Below are 19031 nucleotides of genomic sequence, written 5' to 3' on the forward strand. Positions count from 1 at the left end.
CTTTTGTTTAAAGAGGAGGTCGTAAGACAAAGGTAGATGTCAATCTTTGAATTCATCCTTCAAACATGTAAAAAATCATGTAACTGAAATGACAATGATGTTAGTCTTTTTTTTGGCATGTTGTTTCAGGAAACATGTAATTACTTTAATCCAAAGTTCTAGTGACTCAGTGCTATGATTATGCAACTTTCAAAATCCTCAGCTTGACTCACCTCATTAAATCGAAGGTAGCGAGTTTGTATCAGCCCAGAGCTGTCATCATAGTGTAGGCTGCTTTTGCCCATTGTTGTGTGAAAAAGATCTCCGTAAAGATCCAGGAGGAAAAGATGCATTCCTGTTGGAGATCAAGCTAGTGACTAACGTGCCTACGGTCCCGCTCCTGGTGTGTGTCCACTAAACGCTGCAGCTTCCCATTTGGTCCTGCACAGTGCAACTTGGACATTTCAGTAGATTTTGCCTTCACACCGGCAGGTTGCCTTGCATTTCTCTTTGAGCAGTTCATGCTCACAGCCAGCTGTTTTCTTCAGGGAATCACAGTTACTAAGGAGATCTTCATACTCGCAGGTATTGGCTGTCACAAAAACAGAGGAGGTACCTCAGTATCCTTTTCCCCAGTAGCCCCAAAGGAATCCACACATTCAAAGTGTATGAGGTGGGTAGGACTGGGCAAGCAAGTCAGCATCACTTACACTCTAGGAGAGGCCCTTCACTCCCTGAGGGACATAGGAGGTGCCTCACTTGAGCTCACTGATGAATCCATCCCTTTTTATTTTGAACTTGGTGATGTGTTTCTAAAATGATTTTTTTTTAAATTTAATGGAGGGACTGGGGATTGAACCCAGGACCTCGTGCATGCTCATATTAAGCACACACTCTACCACTGAGCTATGCCGCACCCCTCAATATATTTCTAAAATGAATTGCCCTACTTTTCTCCCTTAGCAAAGAGGGTACCATGAAAATACCTGCAGAGTCTTATATGGGAGCCACTAGCCACAAACAGCTATTTAAATTCAAATGATTCTGAATTAGATGAAATTAAAAATTTAGTTCCTCGGTCTTACCAGCCACATTTATAGTGCTCAAAGACCATGTGTGACTAGTGGCTCCTTGTAAGACACAGGCTGACAGAGAAAGGCTCTATTGTGTCATCCTGTTAGACAGCGACCCTTCAGATGCCAAGGCTGTCTTTCAGGAGAAAGTGATTCCAATGGGAAGGTTCCAATGGGAAGATAAAGGTGTGAAATAATGATAGTCTGCCCTCTTTCTAATGTTTCTTCTTGGATGTTCCCCAGGGAGCCCAAACTGAGCACATCTCAAACTAAAGCCATACATACCACAAGGCTGATGGTTCTTGGATGTGGGCTCCCTACGCCCCTCCCATGGTCCCGGGGAAGTGGCTCTCTGACTCCCTCAAGTCATTTAGACAGCAAACATTCTAATCCTTGTCTATCAACCCTGTCTATTTTTCTTCATTCGTTTTGGGAGTAATGCAGTCAAAACATCCAATTTCTTTTTAACCCTTGTTTTTCAAGCCAGAGTTCTAGCTGGCTTCCATCCAGTTGTTTCTACATACCATTGCTAGAAAGCTCTTTCTAAAACATGATTCTGACTTTGCCACACTTTCACTGAAAATCTTTCAACTGAATACTTATTGCTAATAGGATAAATTCCGAGCTCCTTAGCAAATATAGCATTCAGCAGAGGTAGAAATATTCCACTTTTTTTAGTTGACTTTTTTCTTTAGTCGACTTATAGCTTTGATGTCATCAATATTCTGAATGACAGCTCTATAATTCGGTAAGAAAGAATGCTGACTAAAGGGGAATGCATTTAAAAGTCAAAAATCTCGGTGAATGAGCCAACTCTATTATTTGTAATAATTTAAATAAAAGTATCCCAACTGTAAAAAGGCAACTGCTTTTTTTTACTTCTGTTCTTGACAACTTTAGAAATAATATAAATGACATTAATTTCTTTCCTTTCTTTTGCAACAATATGTTTGTGGATTCTATGAACCAACATCATATACAGATTGAATTTTGTCATTAAAAATGTGCACAAAACCACAACCAAATTATGGGGCAAGTGATCATTTATTACATTAATCACCATGCTGCGAAATTATACTATAGAGAAAATGTGGTGATCAGCGTGATGCACTCATCTGTACAAAAGAAATGCAGTATTAAGGTCTGCCTCTCTAGGTTGAGCCATAATGTGGTCTCACACCCTTAGATTTATACATTTTGATTCTGTCAAAATAGGAACTTTGGTCTAATGATACTAACGTATCATTAGAACTATTTATCAAATGAACTATTTATCAAAAGTATGAATGTATAGTTAATATTAATGAGCTCTGCCTGGTCACAGAAATGAATGCTAGATGCTTCATTATCTTATATATGGTAATACAGACATACCTCATTTATTGCATTTCACTTTACTGTGCTTTGCAGTATTGTGGTTTTTGTTTTTGGTTTTTTTTTTTTTTACAAATTGAAAGTTCGTAGCAACTTTGCTTCAAGCAAGTCTATTGGAGCCATTTTTCCAAAAGCACTATTATTTTTTTTTTTTGGATTTAAAATTGTATTATTCTATTTTTTTCCAGCTTTGTTGAGGTATGATTGGCAAATAATCATGATGGATATTTAAGATGTAGAATCCAAAGCATTATTTTTAAATTAAGGTATGTACATTATTTTAGACACACTGCTATTACACACTTAATAGACTACAGTGTAGCGTAATCATAGTTTTCTGTGCACTGGGACACCAAAAAATTTGTGACTCACTTTGTAGTGACATTTTCCTTCTTGCAGTGGTCGGGAACAACATCTCTGAGATAAGCCTGTTTTCTTTTCATTACAAATAATATGTAGTTACTGAAGTGTGTAAAATGTTTACTTAAACACACTCTATTGAGAAATCTCCTTGTCTTTTGCGTAAAGACATTATTGGAACTGTTTACTTTGGAAGATTTCTTAATCCGTAAAAAGAAAGTAAAATATCAATTCTTGGTTATAATAGCAAGTTAATCACTTCCAACTTACTGCATAGACCATTGTCGCAGTTACCAGGGCAGCTGGCACAAGGCAGTTCCTTGTTGGTAAGGGGTATTCTTTTTATTCACATTATTGCCACTGAAATTTAAAATACACAGTGTTAAATATTTTCCACATAGCTGTTTAGTTGCCAGGGGCAACATCAATCACTAAACATAGCTATTAAATGTGTTTAGCGATGTGAACAACACTGAAAAAGCACAATTCCCAACGGGTGATACAGGTAACATTCACATTAAGGAAGTACTTCACAGGTGCTGAGCCATCTCCTTGACTATAATTCTTCATGCTGAGCAACTAGACTGGCATAAATAGTCTCAAGTTTTCAGAATAAAGTTTGTTACACCAACACACGGTCTCCCAGTAGACTCGTCACATCAGTAAGGCTGTGCACCCCAGTGCACTGGCTAGAGGTAAACATATCCCTCAGAGAGACAGAGGAGGGTCCTTGGAGGCAGGGAGTGGCAAGATGGAAAAGAACATTCACTATTACAATATAATTTTATATTTGGAAGAGGATAAATACCATAATTACTCTAATATGAGCTGGGGAAAGTAATACTCCAGTATATATATATTTTAATTTCTAGATGGAGTAGTGATATTTAGTGGTGCTTGTGTTGGTGGGTCAGTGAGAGCTGGGGAAGGTTTGTGAGTTTCCAGGAGTGGTGTGTGAGAGTTTTATGTTTACCAAAAAAGGAATGTTCGTTAAAAAATGTTTTGATCAACACCAATATCCTGGATGAAATCACCTTACAGTGACTAACTTGTAACTGATTGATGATCATTATCTTGTTGATCATTGATTTAATTCATCTGAAAATACACGGGAGTCCAAACCTCAACAGTGCTAAGTGGGCCAACAGCCAAAGACATTCTTCCATTCTTTTCTCTAGTTCAGTGAGCATCCTATAAGCTTTTCTTTGAACTGTTAATCATGTCAAGTGCTTATCTCCATTTCATTAGGGTTTTCCCCTGGGGTCTTATTTTGTTCTTTCCTTTGAAACATAGTCCTGTCTCATTTTAGTTGACTTTTGTTTTTTATTTGAGTTACATGAAACAGCCACCTCTTGGTTTTGAAGGAGTGGCCTGGGTGTGGAAGCATCCTCGGTGATTGCTTTTGTGCCTGGGGGCTTTGGCAGGCCAGCGAGAGCTGGAGTGGACCATGCCAGGGGCAGTCCCTGGGGAGTGCTGTGCTTGAGGCTGCCCTGGTGTGACAGCTGGGGCAGGTGTGGACTGGGAGGTATCCCTAGGGGACCCAAACACTGGTGCTTACTGGTGCCTCTGACCCCAGAGAGGGCTCAGCAGTTCCCTGCTCACATGAATTTCCTTCTGTATAGTCTAGGGGCTTTTCTTTTCATTTCTTTTTTTTTTTTAACATTTTTTATTGATCTATAATCATTTTGCAATGTTGTGTCAAATTCCAATGTAGAGCACAATTTTTCAGTTATACATGAACTTATATATATTCATTGTCACATTTTTTTCTCTGTGAGCTACTATAAGATCTTGTATATATTTCCCTGTGCTATAAGTATAATCTTGTTTATCTATTCTACATTTTGAAATCCCAGTCTATCCCTTCCCATCCCTCGCCTCCTTGGAAGCCGCAAGTTTGTATTCTATGTCTATGAGTCTGTTTCTGTTTTGTATTTATGTTTTTTTTTTTTTTTTTTTTAGATTCCACTTATGAGTGATCCCATATGGTATTTTTCTTTATCTTTCTGGCTTACTTCACTTAGAATGACATTCTCCAGGAACATCCATGTTGCTGCAAATGTCATTATGTTGTCAGTTTTTATGGCTGTATAGTATTCCATTGTATAAATATACCACAGCTTCTTTATCCAGTCATCTGTTGATGGACATTTAGGCTGTTTCCATGTCTTGGCTATTGTAAATAGTGCTGCTGTGGACATTGGGGTGCAGGTGTCATTTTGAAGTAGGGTTCCTTCTGGATATATGCCCAGAAGCGGGATTCTTGGGTCATATGGTAAGTCTATTCCTAGTCTAAGTGCTTTTAAAATTGCTGGGGTTTTTCTGTTTTTTGTTTTGTTTTGTTTTGTTTTTGCTGTCTGTATGCAGATCCCTCACTTATATCCCCCTACTGCAGGTCACTGCAATGGTGATGGGGTTCTCAGGGACACAGTGTCTCCATCTTTCCTACCCATTTCTGTGTGGTTCTTCTATGTACAGTAGTAGCTGCTAAATCAGCCCTCAGGTCTTCTTTAGGAGGAGTCGCTCTATACGTAGGTGTAACTCAGTGTGTCTGTGGGAGGAGGTGAGCTCAGTGTCTTCCTTGTCTGCCATATTGTCCTTACCCAAATGACCTGTCAATTCTTTTTACTAAACTCTGAGGGCATAGCTCAGTGTTAGAGTGCATGCACAAAGTCCTGGGTTTAATCCCCAGTACCTCCATTAAAAAAATAAATAAATAAAAGGTGTTCGTCGGAAGAGGACTTTGGAGGTCATACTTCTCAAACTGGAGTTCATATCCCTGGGTTATCTATAGTATCAAATAAAGCTTGTCAGAGCCTTGGTTTGGGGGGGCCCCTGCCCATAGTGGTAAGGAATATCAAATTTTAAAAGAAATGAAAACTAACGGATATGCTGAGGTTAGATCTTTCGTGTATCTGAAGGATTTATTGTGGATAACTTCAAACTTGTTGCTTGATGGAAGAGCATGTTTCCTGCTATAAATCATGACCTTAAGGGATTTTTCATTGTGGAGTTTTTTTGTGAAAACATCTGAGAAACAAAAGCTTAAGATGTTACCTTTTCCTGGACCCTGACATGTCTTAAAGATATCTAGAAAAACTTTTGAGAACCAAGAGAATGAATCATTTCTAATGGTAATAATATAAGTATTTTTTTTAGATAAGTAGGAGTAGGAACGTTTTTGCAAAAAGGGCTGAAATCACAATTTGCCGTCCCTTATATTCCATCCACTACCGTCCTTCCTTAACCATCAAGCCTCCACCCTTCAAGAGTGTGAAATTAATGAGAACTGATGACACCGGATCTAGGGAAATGCACACTGCATAGTGCTCAGGGACTAACCCTGAGCCCTAGGGAAAGGCAACTGAGAGAAAAGACATCACTTTATAATTGAGGAAAGAAGAGTTTCAGATTTTACTCTTGGACCTGAGAACCTGTTCTCTTCTCTGATAAATTGAAAGACATATTCCTTCCCTTTAATAAAATATGCTTTCTGTTTTGATTGGTTTTATAATATATGAGCATTTAAAAATATTGAATTGCAGGTGGAATTATTGGCATTAGACTTTAAAGTGCATACTTACGCGGGACAATATTGGCAAACATAGTAATATTTAAGACTCTCTTGATTGGGGCAATAAGCAATTCCACATCCAACGAGGTAAGATGAGTACCAGACAAGCTGCAAATCCGTAAGAGAGTATGTGAGTATGTTAAAGAAGAGGGAAAAATATTTAAAAAAAAATAGCAAATGTAAAACTGAAAAAAAAAATACGACTATTGCAGTTGGTAGCCAGCTACCTTATGGAAATATCTAATTATTGAAACAAAGTCACAAACTTTAAAAATATTAACTTTCATGTACACTCACCCCTTTATCCATTTATAATATTGGAAAAGTAGAGTGTGCTTCCCTATCAAGGATTTTGCAGGCCGCGGGAAAAAAAATGACAGCTCTTGAGGAAGTACCAGCCCACCTGTCAGGACTGTGTTATACTCAAGCTCTTCCCCCAAATTGAACACCATAGTTAGTCTTAATTTAGAGGAACTTTCTATACGAGAACACGTGCGGCAGAGACCTTTCATTTTTTCCACGCACCTGGGTATAATGTCCAACGACCGCGCTGGGACTCTTCTGTCCTGCGCCGTAGACAAAATTGTGGCGTTCTTCATACCAGCTTTGGATCGCATCTGACCAGGCAACAGGGTCACTTGACATGTAGAGATTCTCGCCACATTTTGTACCTAAGCACGAACAGATCATTCGTGAAGAAAGCGATAAAGCAGGCCATGGCAGAAGAAATCAACTACGTGAACACAAGGCTGCCACCCTTCCAACACCGAGCCGCAGTGCCTAGACTCGCTAGCTGCTAAGACCTGAAAAAGGTGCTTCTGTTCCTTATCAGCTGCAAAGTGGGACAGAAGACGGATCCACCTAGCACGTGGAGGCTGGCCTCAGCCTGCAGACTTTGAACAGGTTGAGAGGACCTCATTCAAAATGCCTTCTCCCTCTTGATTGTCAGAGATGCACTTTTTCACGTTAAATTCCTTCCATGTGGAATTAATGCCTTGTGAGCTCTCAGCTTTGTATTGTAAGCTTGCAAAAGGCAGCAGCCCACTTTTCTTCTTTCTCTCCTCCTCTTACCCACCCTCAGCAGAGATTTTTCACCTATAGGAACCTGAATAAATGTTTTTATGACTATGATTTTGTGTGAACTTTGAAAAAAAAAATTACAGGCAGTCTTTAAGAGCTCCCATCAAGAGGCAAGTGACATTACGAGTGATGACACTTTTCAAACTTGTACATCTTCCCTTAATAAATACATCCTAATGTCTGTTAGGTCCAAGAGCGTTAGGAAGGAAGGGCCTTGCAGAGGGTGACCTTAGCACAGTGGTAGAAAGGAATCTCTGGAGTCTCCTTCCCCCAGTAGACACACGGATTTAGCAACAATTCATGAACAAATTGCCCTTGTGGGAAATCCAAAAACAACATTCAAGGCTTCCATGCCCTGAAGGATATGAAACCGGACTTACTGAAGTCGGTAGGGAGACTGGAAAATCCCTACCTTCCACACAGTGCCACGATCAGGAGGGAAGGACTTGGTTCATGTGTCCAGCAACCCACCTTTTCCAAAGGGACTCCCCAAAGAACTGGCATCTCTCTCGCCAGTCTTGGAGCACAATCCCATCCCCCCAGGGAGGCAGAGATGGTATTTTGGATTAGTTGATGCCACATTTCGTCTCCCCAGCTCAGCACAGAGCGAGCAGACAGAAACCACAGCTGCCTGCTTCTCCCTGGGGAGGGAAGAAGTTGGTTTGGACATCCAATGCCACATAGTTTTCTCAGAGGCTGCCCGAAGGGCTGGTTCTGACTTGCCTGCTCTGGAATGGTAAGGAGACCCAGCGTAAACCAGCTGCCCTGGACTGGTGAGAACAGAGACAGATCTGGGCTGGCAGTTACCATAGCCTCCCCTGGTCCAGGTTCAGAGTGAGCAGACAAAACACCATAGCTCCCGGCCTCACCCTGGGGAGGGAAAGAGTTGGATGAAACATCCAGAGAGCCATCTTTCCAGGGGGCTGCCTGAGGGACTGACTAAGGATCCTTTCTGAATACAGTGGATGCGAGCAAACATTCCTCCAAAAAAGATGTACAGGTGGCCAGAAGGTATATAAAAGGGTGCTCAACATCACTAAATCATCAGGAGAATGCAAATCAAAGCCACAGTGAGATATGACCTTACACCTGTCAGGATGGCTATTATCAAAAAAAAAAATCAAACCCCAAAAGACAGCAAGTGATGGTGAGGATGTGGAAAACGTGGAATCCTTGTACGTTGTTGGTGAGGGTGCAAAATGGTGCTGCTGCTGTGGGAAGTGGTACGGAGGCTCCTTAAAAAAATTAAAAGTAGAACTACCAAATGATCCAGCAATCTCACGTCTGAGTATTTATCCAGAAGAACTGCAATCAGGATCTCAAAGAGACATTTGCAATCCCATGTTCGTCACAGCACTATTCACGATAGCCAAGATGTGGGCACAACCTACATGTTCATCAACAAGTAAGTGGACAGACAGAATGCAGTATAGACACACAACGGAATGTCATTCAACCTTGGAAAAAAAGGAAATTCTGCAGCATGCAACAGCATGGATGAACCTTAAGGACATTTTTCTAAGTCAAATAAACTCGTCACAGAAAGACAACCAGGGCATGATTCCAGTAACAGGAAGTATCTCAGATAGTCAGATTCATAGATCAAAGAGTGAAATGGTTGCTGGGGCTGAGAGGGCAGGAGGATGGATAGTCACTATCAGTGAGTGCAAACTTCCAGGTAAGTAAGTTGAATAGGTTCTAGATATCTGATGTACAACATTACACCTCTACTCAATGATAGTGTATTGTACGCTTAAAATTTCTTAAGAAGGCAGATCTCATGTTAAGGGTTCTTAGCACCATTAAAGTGTTTTTAAAAAAAATTAAAAGAAAAACAAGTGTTCTTATCACAATAATATTAATTTAAAAAAGAAAGAAGTGCCCTGCAGTCCAGAAAATTTTCCCTACCTTTACAGCGCTCACTTAATATCTCTATTTTGGTGACTTGAAATATAATGTCCACATGCTGCTTAGAGAGAGCAGAAACTGTTCTTGGGTATCTCCTTTGATAGGAAAGGACAGAAACTAAGGACCTAGCAGTAGATGTGGGTCTTTAAGACCATTCGTTTCAATTTTCTACTGAATGCAATCATCTTAGTTTCATTATAATGTTAGCACCAACGGTATAAACAATAATAGTTCTACTGGAATAACAGGTAAATTACTCACTAATTTCAGTTTGGGCTTGCCTATGTGCATGTCATGCTTGATAATGTAAACAAATATTTTATGTAAAGTTTACGCATGTAAGTTTTTTCTTTCATAGTTTTTATCATCCTTGGTATGTCTTATAGTTTTCTGAGTCTAATATATTATCCTACACATTATAGGCACACAGCCCATACAAAATACAGTTTGTTATTAAAAATTTTTTAAATGAGCCAACATACCTAAAGTATTCATCCTGATTAATAAGAGCTTTAATATTTTTAAAGTCAAATTCAGGAACAATTCAACATCATTCAATACATTTTGTGAATGCAAAATACACAGGTTTCAAAACACCAAATAGCAACGCAGTCTCACAAAAAGGGCAGTGGGTTGGGAATCAGAAAGCCTGGCGAACTTCCCAATATATGACACCACTGCCGGCTGTGTCCTGGCATCACTCACTCCTTCTGCATCCTTAGTTTCTAATCGTTAAGATCAGAAAAATGATTGTACATGATCTCTCTGCTCACGAGCTGGTTAAGGGGAACAGAGGAGATACTGCTTAAGAGATCATCTGCATCATGTAAACAACAAGCACAAAATAGTACTTAGAATGAGTATCTCTATACAGATACTTCGCTTTTAAAAAATGCAGCAACAGAAGCAACATGTATTCACAGTCTTCGTAACGCAACATCCCAGCATGGTCCATTCGGTTTTGTCTGCCCAGGGTTATTTATTTGCTCATTTATTCAACAGACGTGGACTAATTAACGTACTGGTCTTTCGGTCGTCTGGATTGCTGTGTTCTAAAGTGCACTTGTTTGCCCACTTCTGGGCATTTGCTGTGGCAGTCTCTGCTCCATTCCTAAATGTCACAAGAAAAAGAAATACACACAGGTTCAGCTCCATGATGTACGTGCTTTGTAATCTGATTGGGAGGCTGGTGTGAGCCACTCTAAAGCTTCTGTAGCTGTGTTATCTAGCTGTTGTTGGTATTAAAGTATCTTGCTTGTTTTTTTAAATTTATTTTTTCCTGAAATATATATATATATATATTTATTATTTGTTATATATATATTTATAATATATTTGTTATATATTTATATTTGTATTATATATACACACACACATATATTTGTTTGGGGTTTTGTGTGTTTTATCTACCTCGGTGCCAGTGTCCACACAAAGAGAAGTCCACAGGTGATCTGTCTGATGAGAGGAATACCTAACACAGTATTCTCACTATGACAGCACAACAGCCATGGAATACGAATTAACATGTGAAGCCATCTAATTACATTTCAGTGGTAACAGGCTGACCTAGGCTATTCCACTGGTAGCCCATTGTGTCCATCTGGGAGACCTTTATGGACTATTCTCTGGAAAATGGGCTATTAATTACCCTAACTGGCATTGATTCCCAAAGGATAGGAAGTTTCTGTATTTTAGACTTGGAAAGACAGTGCACAAAACATGTAATGGTTTCACATTTGGTGTCTGAAGATTTAGCTGCTAATTCTGCCTTCCCAGCTTAATAGCCTGGTAACCTTGGTAAGTTATTTAACCATTATAAAGGAAAATTCATTTCCGCCCTGCCCATAACACAGCTGAATGAAATAGCAAAATAAACACAGCACTTTGTAAGGTTGCAGCTGCCTGCTCCTACCACCGCTGGTTCACAGCGCTTTCTTTGTGTTCCTGCTTCTTACCATCTTTAGCATGTTCCTGGCAGGTGGAGACACGGACTTCCTTAGTTCGTTGTGTTTATTTACAATCTCTCTTTGGACTTCCGTTTGAGTGGTTAACAAAGCAGTAAAGGATGGATCCTAAAAGGAAATTAAATCAGGGTTATTTTTTTTAAACATTTTCGAAAATTGCATTTAAGAATGATAAGGTAATTCCAGGGATCAGAGATCACTTTACAAAAGCATTCAGTTCAAGCCACTATGAGTTGCTAAGCATGCCAGTGAATTGAGCCAAAGCAATGACAAATAATAGGAAGGAAGTGGTTTGAAGCTTTGAGAGTGGGGATGTGATTCATGGCATGACAAATTAAAAACTCTCCTGATGCCACAAATGCCAGTTTCTAGTTTCAAGGGGACTCTCAAGGTGATTTTTCTAGACATACAATGGATGATCATGTTTTGTACTATTTTATGATGCTGTGTACAGAGGTACACAGTGAGAACATTAAGACAGTTGGTTCTCATTTAATCAGGCGGCAGCAGAATAACTGGACCTCAAGATTCATCAGGACGTTAAGGGGAACTTTGACCTGACGTGGTGTCTGCTTTGAGAGAAAGAATATATTTAGAATGTATTTAGAGAAAGAATATTTAGGGTCAGGAGAAGTAAAATGATTCTGCCTGTTATAGGTAGATTATATGGGGTCGTTCAAAAAAATATTTAAAAATACTAAAAAAAAAAAAAACCCAAAAAAACCTCCAAGACAATTTGGAGGAAGCAAAGCCATGCAATTAATGGACTATTGCTGACTATTCTTTTAGTAACAGAAATGTAATTAATAGGTTATTAAATCAGGTGCTGCAATTTTTGGTGTATCTGTGTGCGTGTGTGTGTGTGTGTGTGTGTGGCGGGGGAGGTGATGGGTCCTAAACCCTGGAGGTGGAGTAGGGTGTGTGAATTATTCCCACAAGGTCCAGCAATTTGATGGCCTAAATTTACATGGAGGTCTGACGTTCTAGGAGCGTAAGTAAGAAATGAGGGTTTTTTTTAGAAAATAAAGAGACAGGATCTTTGTTGATTTTCCCCTGACACCCTGGGACACGTTATTCTCTACTCCCTCCAGTCCTGAGTTCCCTCAAAGCTCTGCAAATGCTGTGAACATGGGCCTGGCCACATCTGATTGCCACTAGATCATTCTGCGTCCATTTCTCCTGCCTGCTTGTATGTTCCTGAGGACAGGGACCAATACTGAGTGCATTGCACCCACTAACGGGGCACATTCCCAGCTACTAACTTCTAACTGAGGAGGGATGCACATGGGAAGTCAGTAGTGGCCGATCTCTGCTTTACGTCAAAGCAAAAATAACATCCTTGGATATTTTCTCCCTCAAAAATCTTAAAGTATTTTCAAAACACATCAACATTTGATCCCTGAAAAAGGAGAAGTAATTATTTCCTGTTTCTTACCCCATCTTGCTCTGTAGATAATAATTCTATTGAAAATGTGACCTTTTAAAAAAATAAGTTTCAGTAAAGTTTATTAGGTGGCAGGAAATAGGAAGTGTTGAGAATACAATGGATCAAATATGGTGTCTTATCTAGCCCTAAAGTGTTTATACTGGATCGGCAACAGGGCATAAGTAAACATTGTAAAACCACCTGATAACTGAAATGACAGGAAGGATCTGATACAGGGGAAGGAGGGATTCATTCTTCTTGATTGAGGTCAGAAAAGGCTTCACAAAACATAGCCTGGATTGAGGTATGAAAGATGGGCAGTATTTTCTAGGCATCTTGAGAACGTACCTTCTGGGTGGAGGTGTATAGAACATCTGATCTAACATTTAGTGGTGCAAAAGACCCCATGATATCTCCCTTTTAATTTTTTTTTTTTTTATTGTAAATGAAGGCCAGGAGACGGAGCAGACAGGTAACAAAGGGCCTGGAAAAAACCATGGAAGGAAATCTTTAGGAAAGAGACTGGGAAGATAGCAGACTAATTAATTGAAGCCCTGGGTGATGAACCAATTGTCTTCAGATTGAAACTTTGATGACGGTAACAGAATGAGATGTATTTGTGAATGCTAAATTAACTGAGGTTAAGCCCAGTGTCAAAATTCTCTGGTCTGAGGAGTCCTAGCTAATCTTGTACGCCCAGAGTCAAAGGAGGGTGTGGGAACAGACAGCGATGACCAAAACTCCCCACATTCAGAGGTTCTCTGACCAGGAGGTGGACACCTCGTACGGGCATCTACACACCAATCATTGGAGACAATGATTGAGCCTTTTCTTGGGATTGTTAAAGTGATGCAGCATATTCAAAATAGAGGATCTGAGCTCAAGAGTTGGGTTCTCACGTACCAAGTTTATGACTGTTAAAAAACAAAGCAAAACATAACGCTAAGACCTTGAGAGTCAGAATTTAATATAAAAGCAAGTATAATTTTATCACACAGTAATGATGAATGTCAAATGTGGTATGTGAAGGAGTTGTGCTAATTTAAGGTTATACAAATAGAATATTAACTTTCTGTGGGGATCACATTCGAATGAATTAAGTAAATGGAAATCAGAAAAGATGTTGGGGGAGGAGGACTACCATTAGCTTTTTAAACTCGTAGACCAGCGTATCCATTAGAAATATAATTCAAGAAAATATGTAATTTTAGCTTTGTGGTGGTCACATGAAACATACAAACAGGTGATATTAATTTAAATAATTTATTTTATTTGTAATGGGTTCAGTGATAGTCCACAAAAATGACGTGCTCATGTCCTAACCCCCAAAATCTGTGAATGTGAACTTATGTGGGAAAAGGGTCTTCACAGATATAATTAAGTTCAGAATCTCAAGATGAGATCACCCTGGATTATCCAAATGGGCCCTAAATCCTAAATGACAAGTGTCTTTATGAGAGACACAGTGGGGAGAAGGTGAAGGGAAGACAGAGGCAGAGACTGGAGTGATGCATCCACAAACCAAGCAACCCCTAGGATTGGTGGAAGCCGCCAGAAGTTAGGAGACAGACATGGAGTGGATTCCCTCTTAGGTCCTCCAGAGGGTGCGTGGCCCTGCTGATACCCTGATGTCAGACTTCTGGCCTCCAGAACTGAGAGGGAATACATTCCCATTGTGCTAAGCCACCAAACTTGTGCTAATGTCTTAAAACAGTCCTAAGGACCTAATACATTATTTAATTAGGGTATCATTTCATCATGAACTCAGTATAAAAATAATGATTTTTTTTTTTGGTACTAAATCTTTGAAATCCGTTGTGTATTTTATACCAACGGTACACCTGGTTTTGGAAAAGCCACCCTTCAAGTCTTCAATAGCCATAAGTGACTGGTGGCTACTGTACTGGACAACTCACCCTTAACCTTTTCATCTAGATAATTGCAATAAAGTGCTCTGAGTGACCAGTGACAACTTTGTGATGTACCAGACCCTCACTCCTTGCATTCTCAAAGTGCTTTGCCATCTCACCGAGCTGGATAGCTCTGGAAAGATTTTCCACTTTGACCTTACCTTTCCTTCGGTGGGGAAAGATGGCAGCAGGACTGCAGCCAGAAACAACACCAGTGGGAGTAGAGCCATTGCTAGGAAGTTAAGGAGAAAAGAACAAAGATCTGCACTGGGAGCTGTGGTACCTGGACCTCTAAGAAGGAAAAAAAAAAACAATGTTAGGGTTTTGGTTAATGTAACAAGAGAAGACTGTCCAATCGTGCCAGTAGAATCATCCTGGAACCAACCTTGTCCCTGATAGGGACAATAAAAAATAAACTGAAGAACGTGCCTGTTGCCCTTGAAGTACACCTATAAAGGCTAGGGACACACCACCTTCTGTCCCCCCATTTCTGGTGCTCCTAAGCCCATCGGAAAGAAAATATGGGAAAAAATCTGGTCTCTCCACAGTTCATGATGATACCTCATTGATCATTCATCTCAGTTGTGGGGCAACGTTTCTTTTCAGTGTGTACCATCTCTCAGTTTCCTCTTCTCTATGGAAAGAGCTGTTTGTCCTTTTATTTACACACACTTTGAATCGAGATTCCAGGGTTGTGATTACACAGAAATGTGCAAAACACTTTATTAGTAGTTATTTCTCCAGTGGAGGCACTAGAAATTATGTTTATTCTATTCCTTGTCTATAAAGTCAAATTTCCCAGTGTAGGGGGAAAAAAAATACAAATAGAACTAATGTATTTGAAAATCTAGCCTGTTCAAATCTGCTGAATCCATGATTGTGTGCAAAGGTCGTTGAATGTCTTCACCAACTTTTTAAAAGTCATTCAGCATTGGGTTGCCCATGTTGTTCTTTCTCAATGTGTCAAGAAATCCTTGGTCCTTTACATGAAGCAACAAGAACACCAACTTTAGGAAGCATTCGTATCCCCACTTCTACCATTAGTCAGATAATTTGCTCACTTTGTAAAGGAAAGGAATGCTGCTTTGATTAGTTTTGTTCCTGGGAGATTGGTGCTCCCAAATTCTTGGAGGGAGGGAAAATTCTAAACAATTTATTTGCGGTACTTCTCAGGCCTCACTGATGTGTAAACAGCCAACAGTGGACACCTTTTCCATGTATTGTCTTTCTCAATAGTGTGATCATCAGAGGGAGAGGAATAAACACATATTGACAGTGTATGCTAAAACGCAATGTCTGATTTCACTCTGGTACCTTGGTGGGTATGACTGTGTTTTACAGATGAAGGAACTGAGGCTTAAAACAATGAATTAAGGGGGGTTGAGGTAGATCTTAGAGGCAGAGCTCTAGCCTAGCATGCACGAGGTCCTGGGTTCAATCCCCAGCACCTCCATTAAATAACCTAATTACCTCCTCCCAAAAATGGGGTGGGGAGGGCGCCCAAGAACAATGAATTAACCTAAGCTAATGATAAGTACTTAAGTAATGTCAGAAATTAGCCTTCATCCAATTATGATGTCTAAGTCAATGCACATTGAAAGGAAAACATAGTTTCAGCTGGGAAAGAGCAATCATTTTGCAACCCAGTAGAGACACTCCAGCCTTATTTTAACAATTTCTGTGTTAATACATAACTATGTATGTTAGTAGTAAAATCATTAACATGGAAGCATATATAATACATAATAATTGTCATATTTTACATTTTTCTATTAAAGGTAGTTCTAGCAAAATTGTTTCGAAGTCATTGGAACTATTTTAGAATGAGATGTAAAAAATTCACTTGTTTCAACTTGATATAGCGAGTAAAAGTCAAATTAACAAGCTCATTCTCTCAAGAAACATTTATCCATAAAGCTTGAAAATCATGGATAACTTTGTTAAATATAGGATTTTACCATTGGCGAAATAAAAATGATTGACAAAAAAAAAAAGGTTCACATTTAAGTAAATAAATGAGTTATCACTTACCGTTGGTTTTCAGAGCAGGATGAGGTATGTGCTTTATCTGTAGGAAGCAAGAAGGAACAGAGAGGGTTAGAACATTTCTGTTTTAGCAAATTCCAATTGTGCAAGTAAATCCAAGTCTATTCATTTCCAAAATAGAATTTTTCACACCAGGAACTTCACCTTTCCTTGCCAGTTATCTGGCATGGGTTGGGGTATTATCTGGTTTCCACAGAGCTTTTAAAATGAGTGGGTAGGACATGCCCTCGCTCCCTAACTAGCCCGCTCCTCATGCAGGCTAACACCCAGATGCTGCCTTTTTGGTCTGGGATTTTTATGATATCCACTCTTCACTGTGGAGGGAACCAGGATCCTACCCTGCAGCTCAACTCCCGTGGCTCAGCTTTCTATGACTTTTACTTCCCAATTACCAACTTTCTGTAGCTTATTGGATAAGACCTTAGTCTTTGGAAACCATCAATTTTGGGAAATCTTTTCTGAGCTTCAGTTTTCTCTTCTATAAACAGTGGCTTATTGTATCACAGGTTTGCCTCGAACGACAGACGCAAAACACCTAACGCAATGCCTGGCATAGAATACTCCAAAAATGGAAATGCTATTTTTATTATCATCATTTGCAACGAGTGGTAGCTTGCCGAGCTCATAAGCTCTTTTTATAAATGCATGTTGTTTGAATTCCTAGTTTTAGGAATGTTTATAAGATGTTTTTACCTCCAGGTGTCATAGGGAAAAAATCAGTATAATGTAATCAGATATTCAACTGCTCAAAGCCCAGTTCCGCTGGAGACCTTCTGGCTAACTTCAGGAAATGACCTAACATCTGGGCTGTTTTATCCTCATCAGCTCATTGAAAGACCCACACATAAGCCTGGCGATTTTGTATAGCTTAATCATGCCAGAGGTTTGCAGTAGATGACCCACGATTCCATAATTCAACAGCCTGAGGTGCCACATACCCCTCCCTGCCACTCTCCTCTCCCTACTCCCTCCCGCAACCTTTAATCCTTTTAGCTGCAGCAATGAAAGCAGTGACACTTTCGGTGAGCCTCTATTTAAAGAAAAATTGGTATGGTATTCCTTTAAACCCAGATTCCCACGCAGTTGAAACATTGGCTGCCATTGTTTTACCTGGATGGATGCAAATGGAAAAGCACTGTGCCCTTTGTGGCAGGTGTTTTAAGACCAGGATGACATGGTTCTTCTGGGGTGTCTACAGGAAGAGCATGATGTATGGTTTCATAACCCTAGAACAAGGAAAAAGAGAACATTTAAAAAGAAGTGAAGAATAGGTCGGTAGTATTAGCAATCTCTGTCACAAACCTGACTCAGCTGCTTCACATTGTTCTCTAATACTTCACTGTATTTATTGGATCTCACCATTAGGACTATAATCTCCTTCTGAGATCAGACTGCGTTTTGGTGTCCTGGTATTTCCTTCAAACACTAACAGAGAAGCATGCTCCTTAAAGAAGTTCCATTGACAGTTGGTTGACTAACTTCCTCAGAACAACGCAGCACATTTTCAAGTGTCCCAGCTCCTGATGTAAGCCCCCAACCCACACACTCTTTAGAAGATAATTTCTACACCTAGTCACGCACATACTGAGTGGATTTGAGGCCAAAGTTCTCAGTTTGATCTCATGAAATGCCACAGTTAGAGATGACATCAGGGTTCTCCTGAGACTCAGAGTGTTTCAGGTAAACAGAATGATTTATCTTTTAAAGTAGGTAAAGAGTTTCAATCGGATACACACAGAGAGGATGTTGAAAGTCTTTGGCGGATGGATGCCCAGCGGCAAAACGGAAGACTCTACGGTTGGTGTGAACTGACCCAGCCCGTGCGCCCACCGGAGAGCCAGAAGAGGACCCCTCGCCCCACAGAGTTTTCTCGCCCCGGTTTTCACCCCACCTCCCCGGCCCTGGGCATTTCCAGTTTCCCAGGCTGCTCTCATTCCTACCCAGGCTCCAGAGCTCAGATCTTCCTGCTGCAGGAGTGCGGGCCGCAGGCACCGACCAACTGCGGCTCGTGCCTCCGGCGGCGGGCGTGAAACACCCCGCCAGCCACGTGCGGGCCACGTCACCGGCTTTATGCCCTCAGCGCAGTCGTCGGCGCCCTGAACTGTTGGCGCATCTTCCCCGTCTCCCTCCGGGGATGCACCGTGAACACCCTACACAGTTTCTCATTGGCATCATTACCATCACCTGATGAGGACAATAAATGTCTGCTCACGCTTGCGCAGAACAGGAAGAGGAGGATGGAGACGATATCGAGATTCAAGCTGCTGGGGTGGGGGTACTGAAAAAGGCGCCCCTTTCCAAACACGATCTTAACGTGGGTCAGAATTTAAAGAGCAG

The 19031-nt window shown here is 40.4% G+C and overlaps 1 protein-coding gene and 1 long non-coding RNA gene across 2 annotated transcripts in view; one reads left to right on the forward strand and one right to left on the reverse strand.

Moving 5' to 3' along the window:
- The window catches only part of LOC116658311, a 109072-nt gene that overhangs the window by 58781 nt on the left and 31260 nt on the right, over window positions 1-19031 (forward strand). The gene's annotated exons all lie outside the window — the stretch shown is intronic.
- On the reverse strand, window positions 104-17765 carry LOC102523539 (cysteine-rich secretory protein 2). The gene is given in 11 exon segments (XM_032463228.1): window positions 104-571; window positions 3057-3099; window positions 3101-3146; window positions 6371-6468; window positions 6886-7031; window positions 10371-10443; window positions 10445-10459; window positions 11304-11420; window positions 14810-14939; window positions 16680-16716; window positions 17388-17765. Coding segments are annotated over 11 exon segments (846 nt in total). The 5' UTR covers window positions 17401-17765; the 3' UTR covers window positions 104-443.

The sequence above is a fragment of the Camelus ferus genome, chromosome 20 (assembly GCF_009834535.1).
Source record: "Camelus ferus isolate YT-003-E chromosome 20, BCGSAC_Cfer_1.0, whole genome shotgun sequence".
Classification (NCBI taxonomy): domain Eukaryota; kingdom Metazoa; phylum Chordata; class Mammalia; order Artiodactyla; family Camelidae; genus Camelus; species Camelus ferus.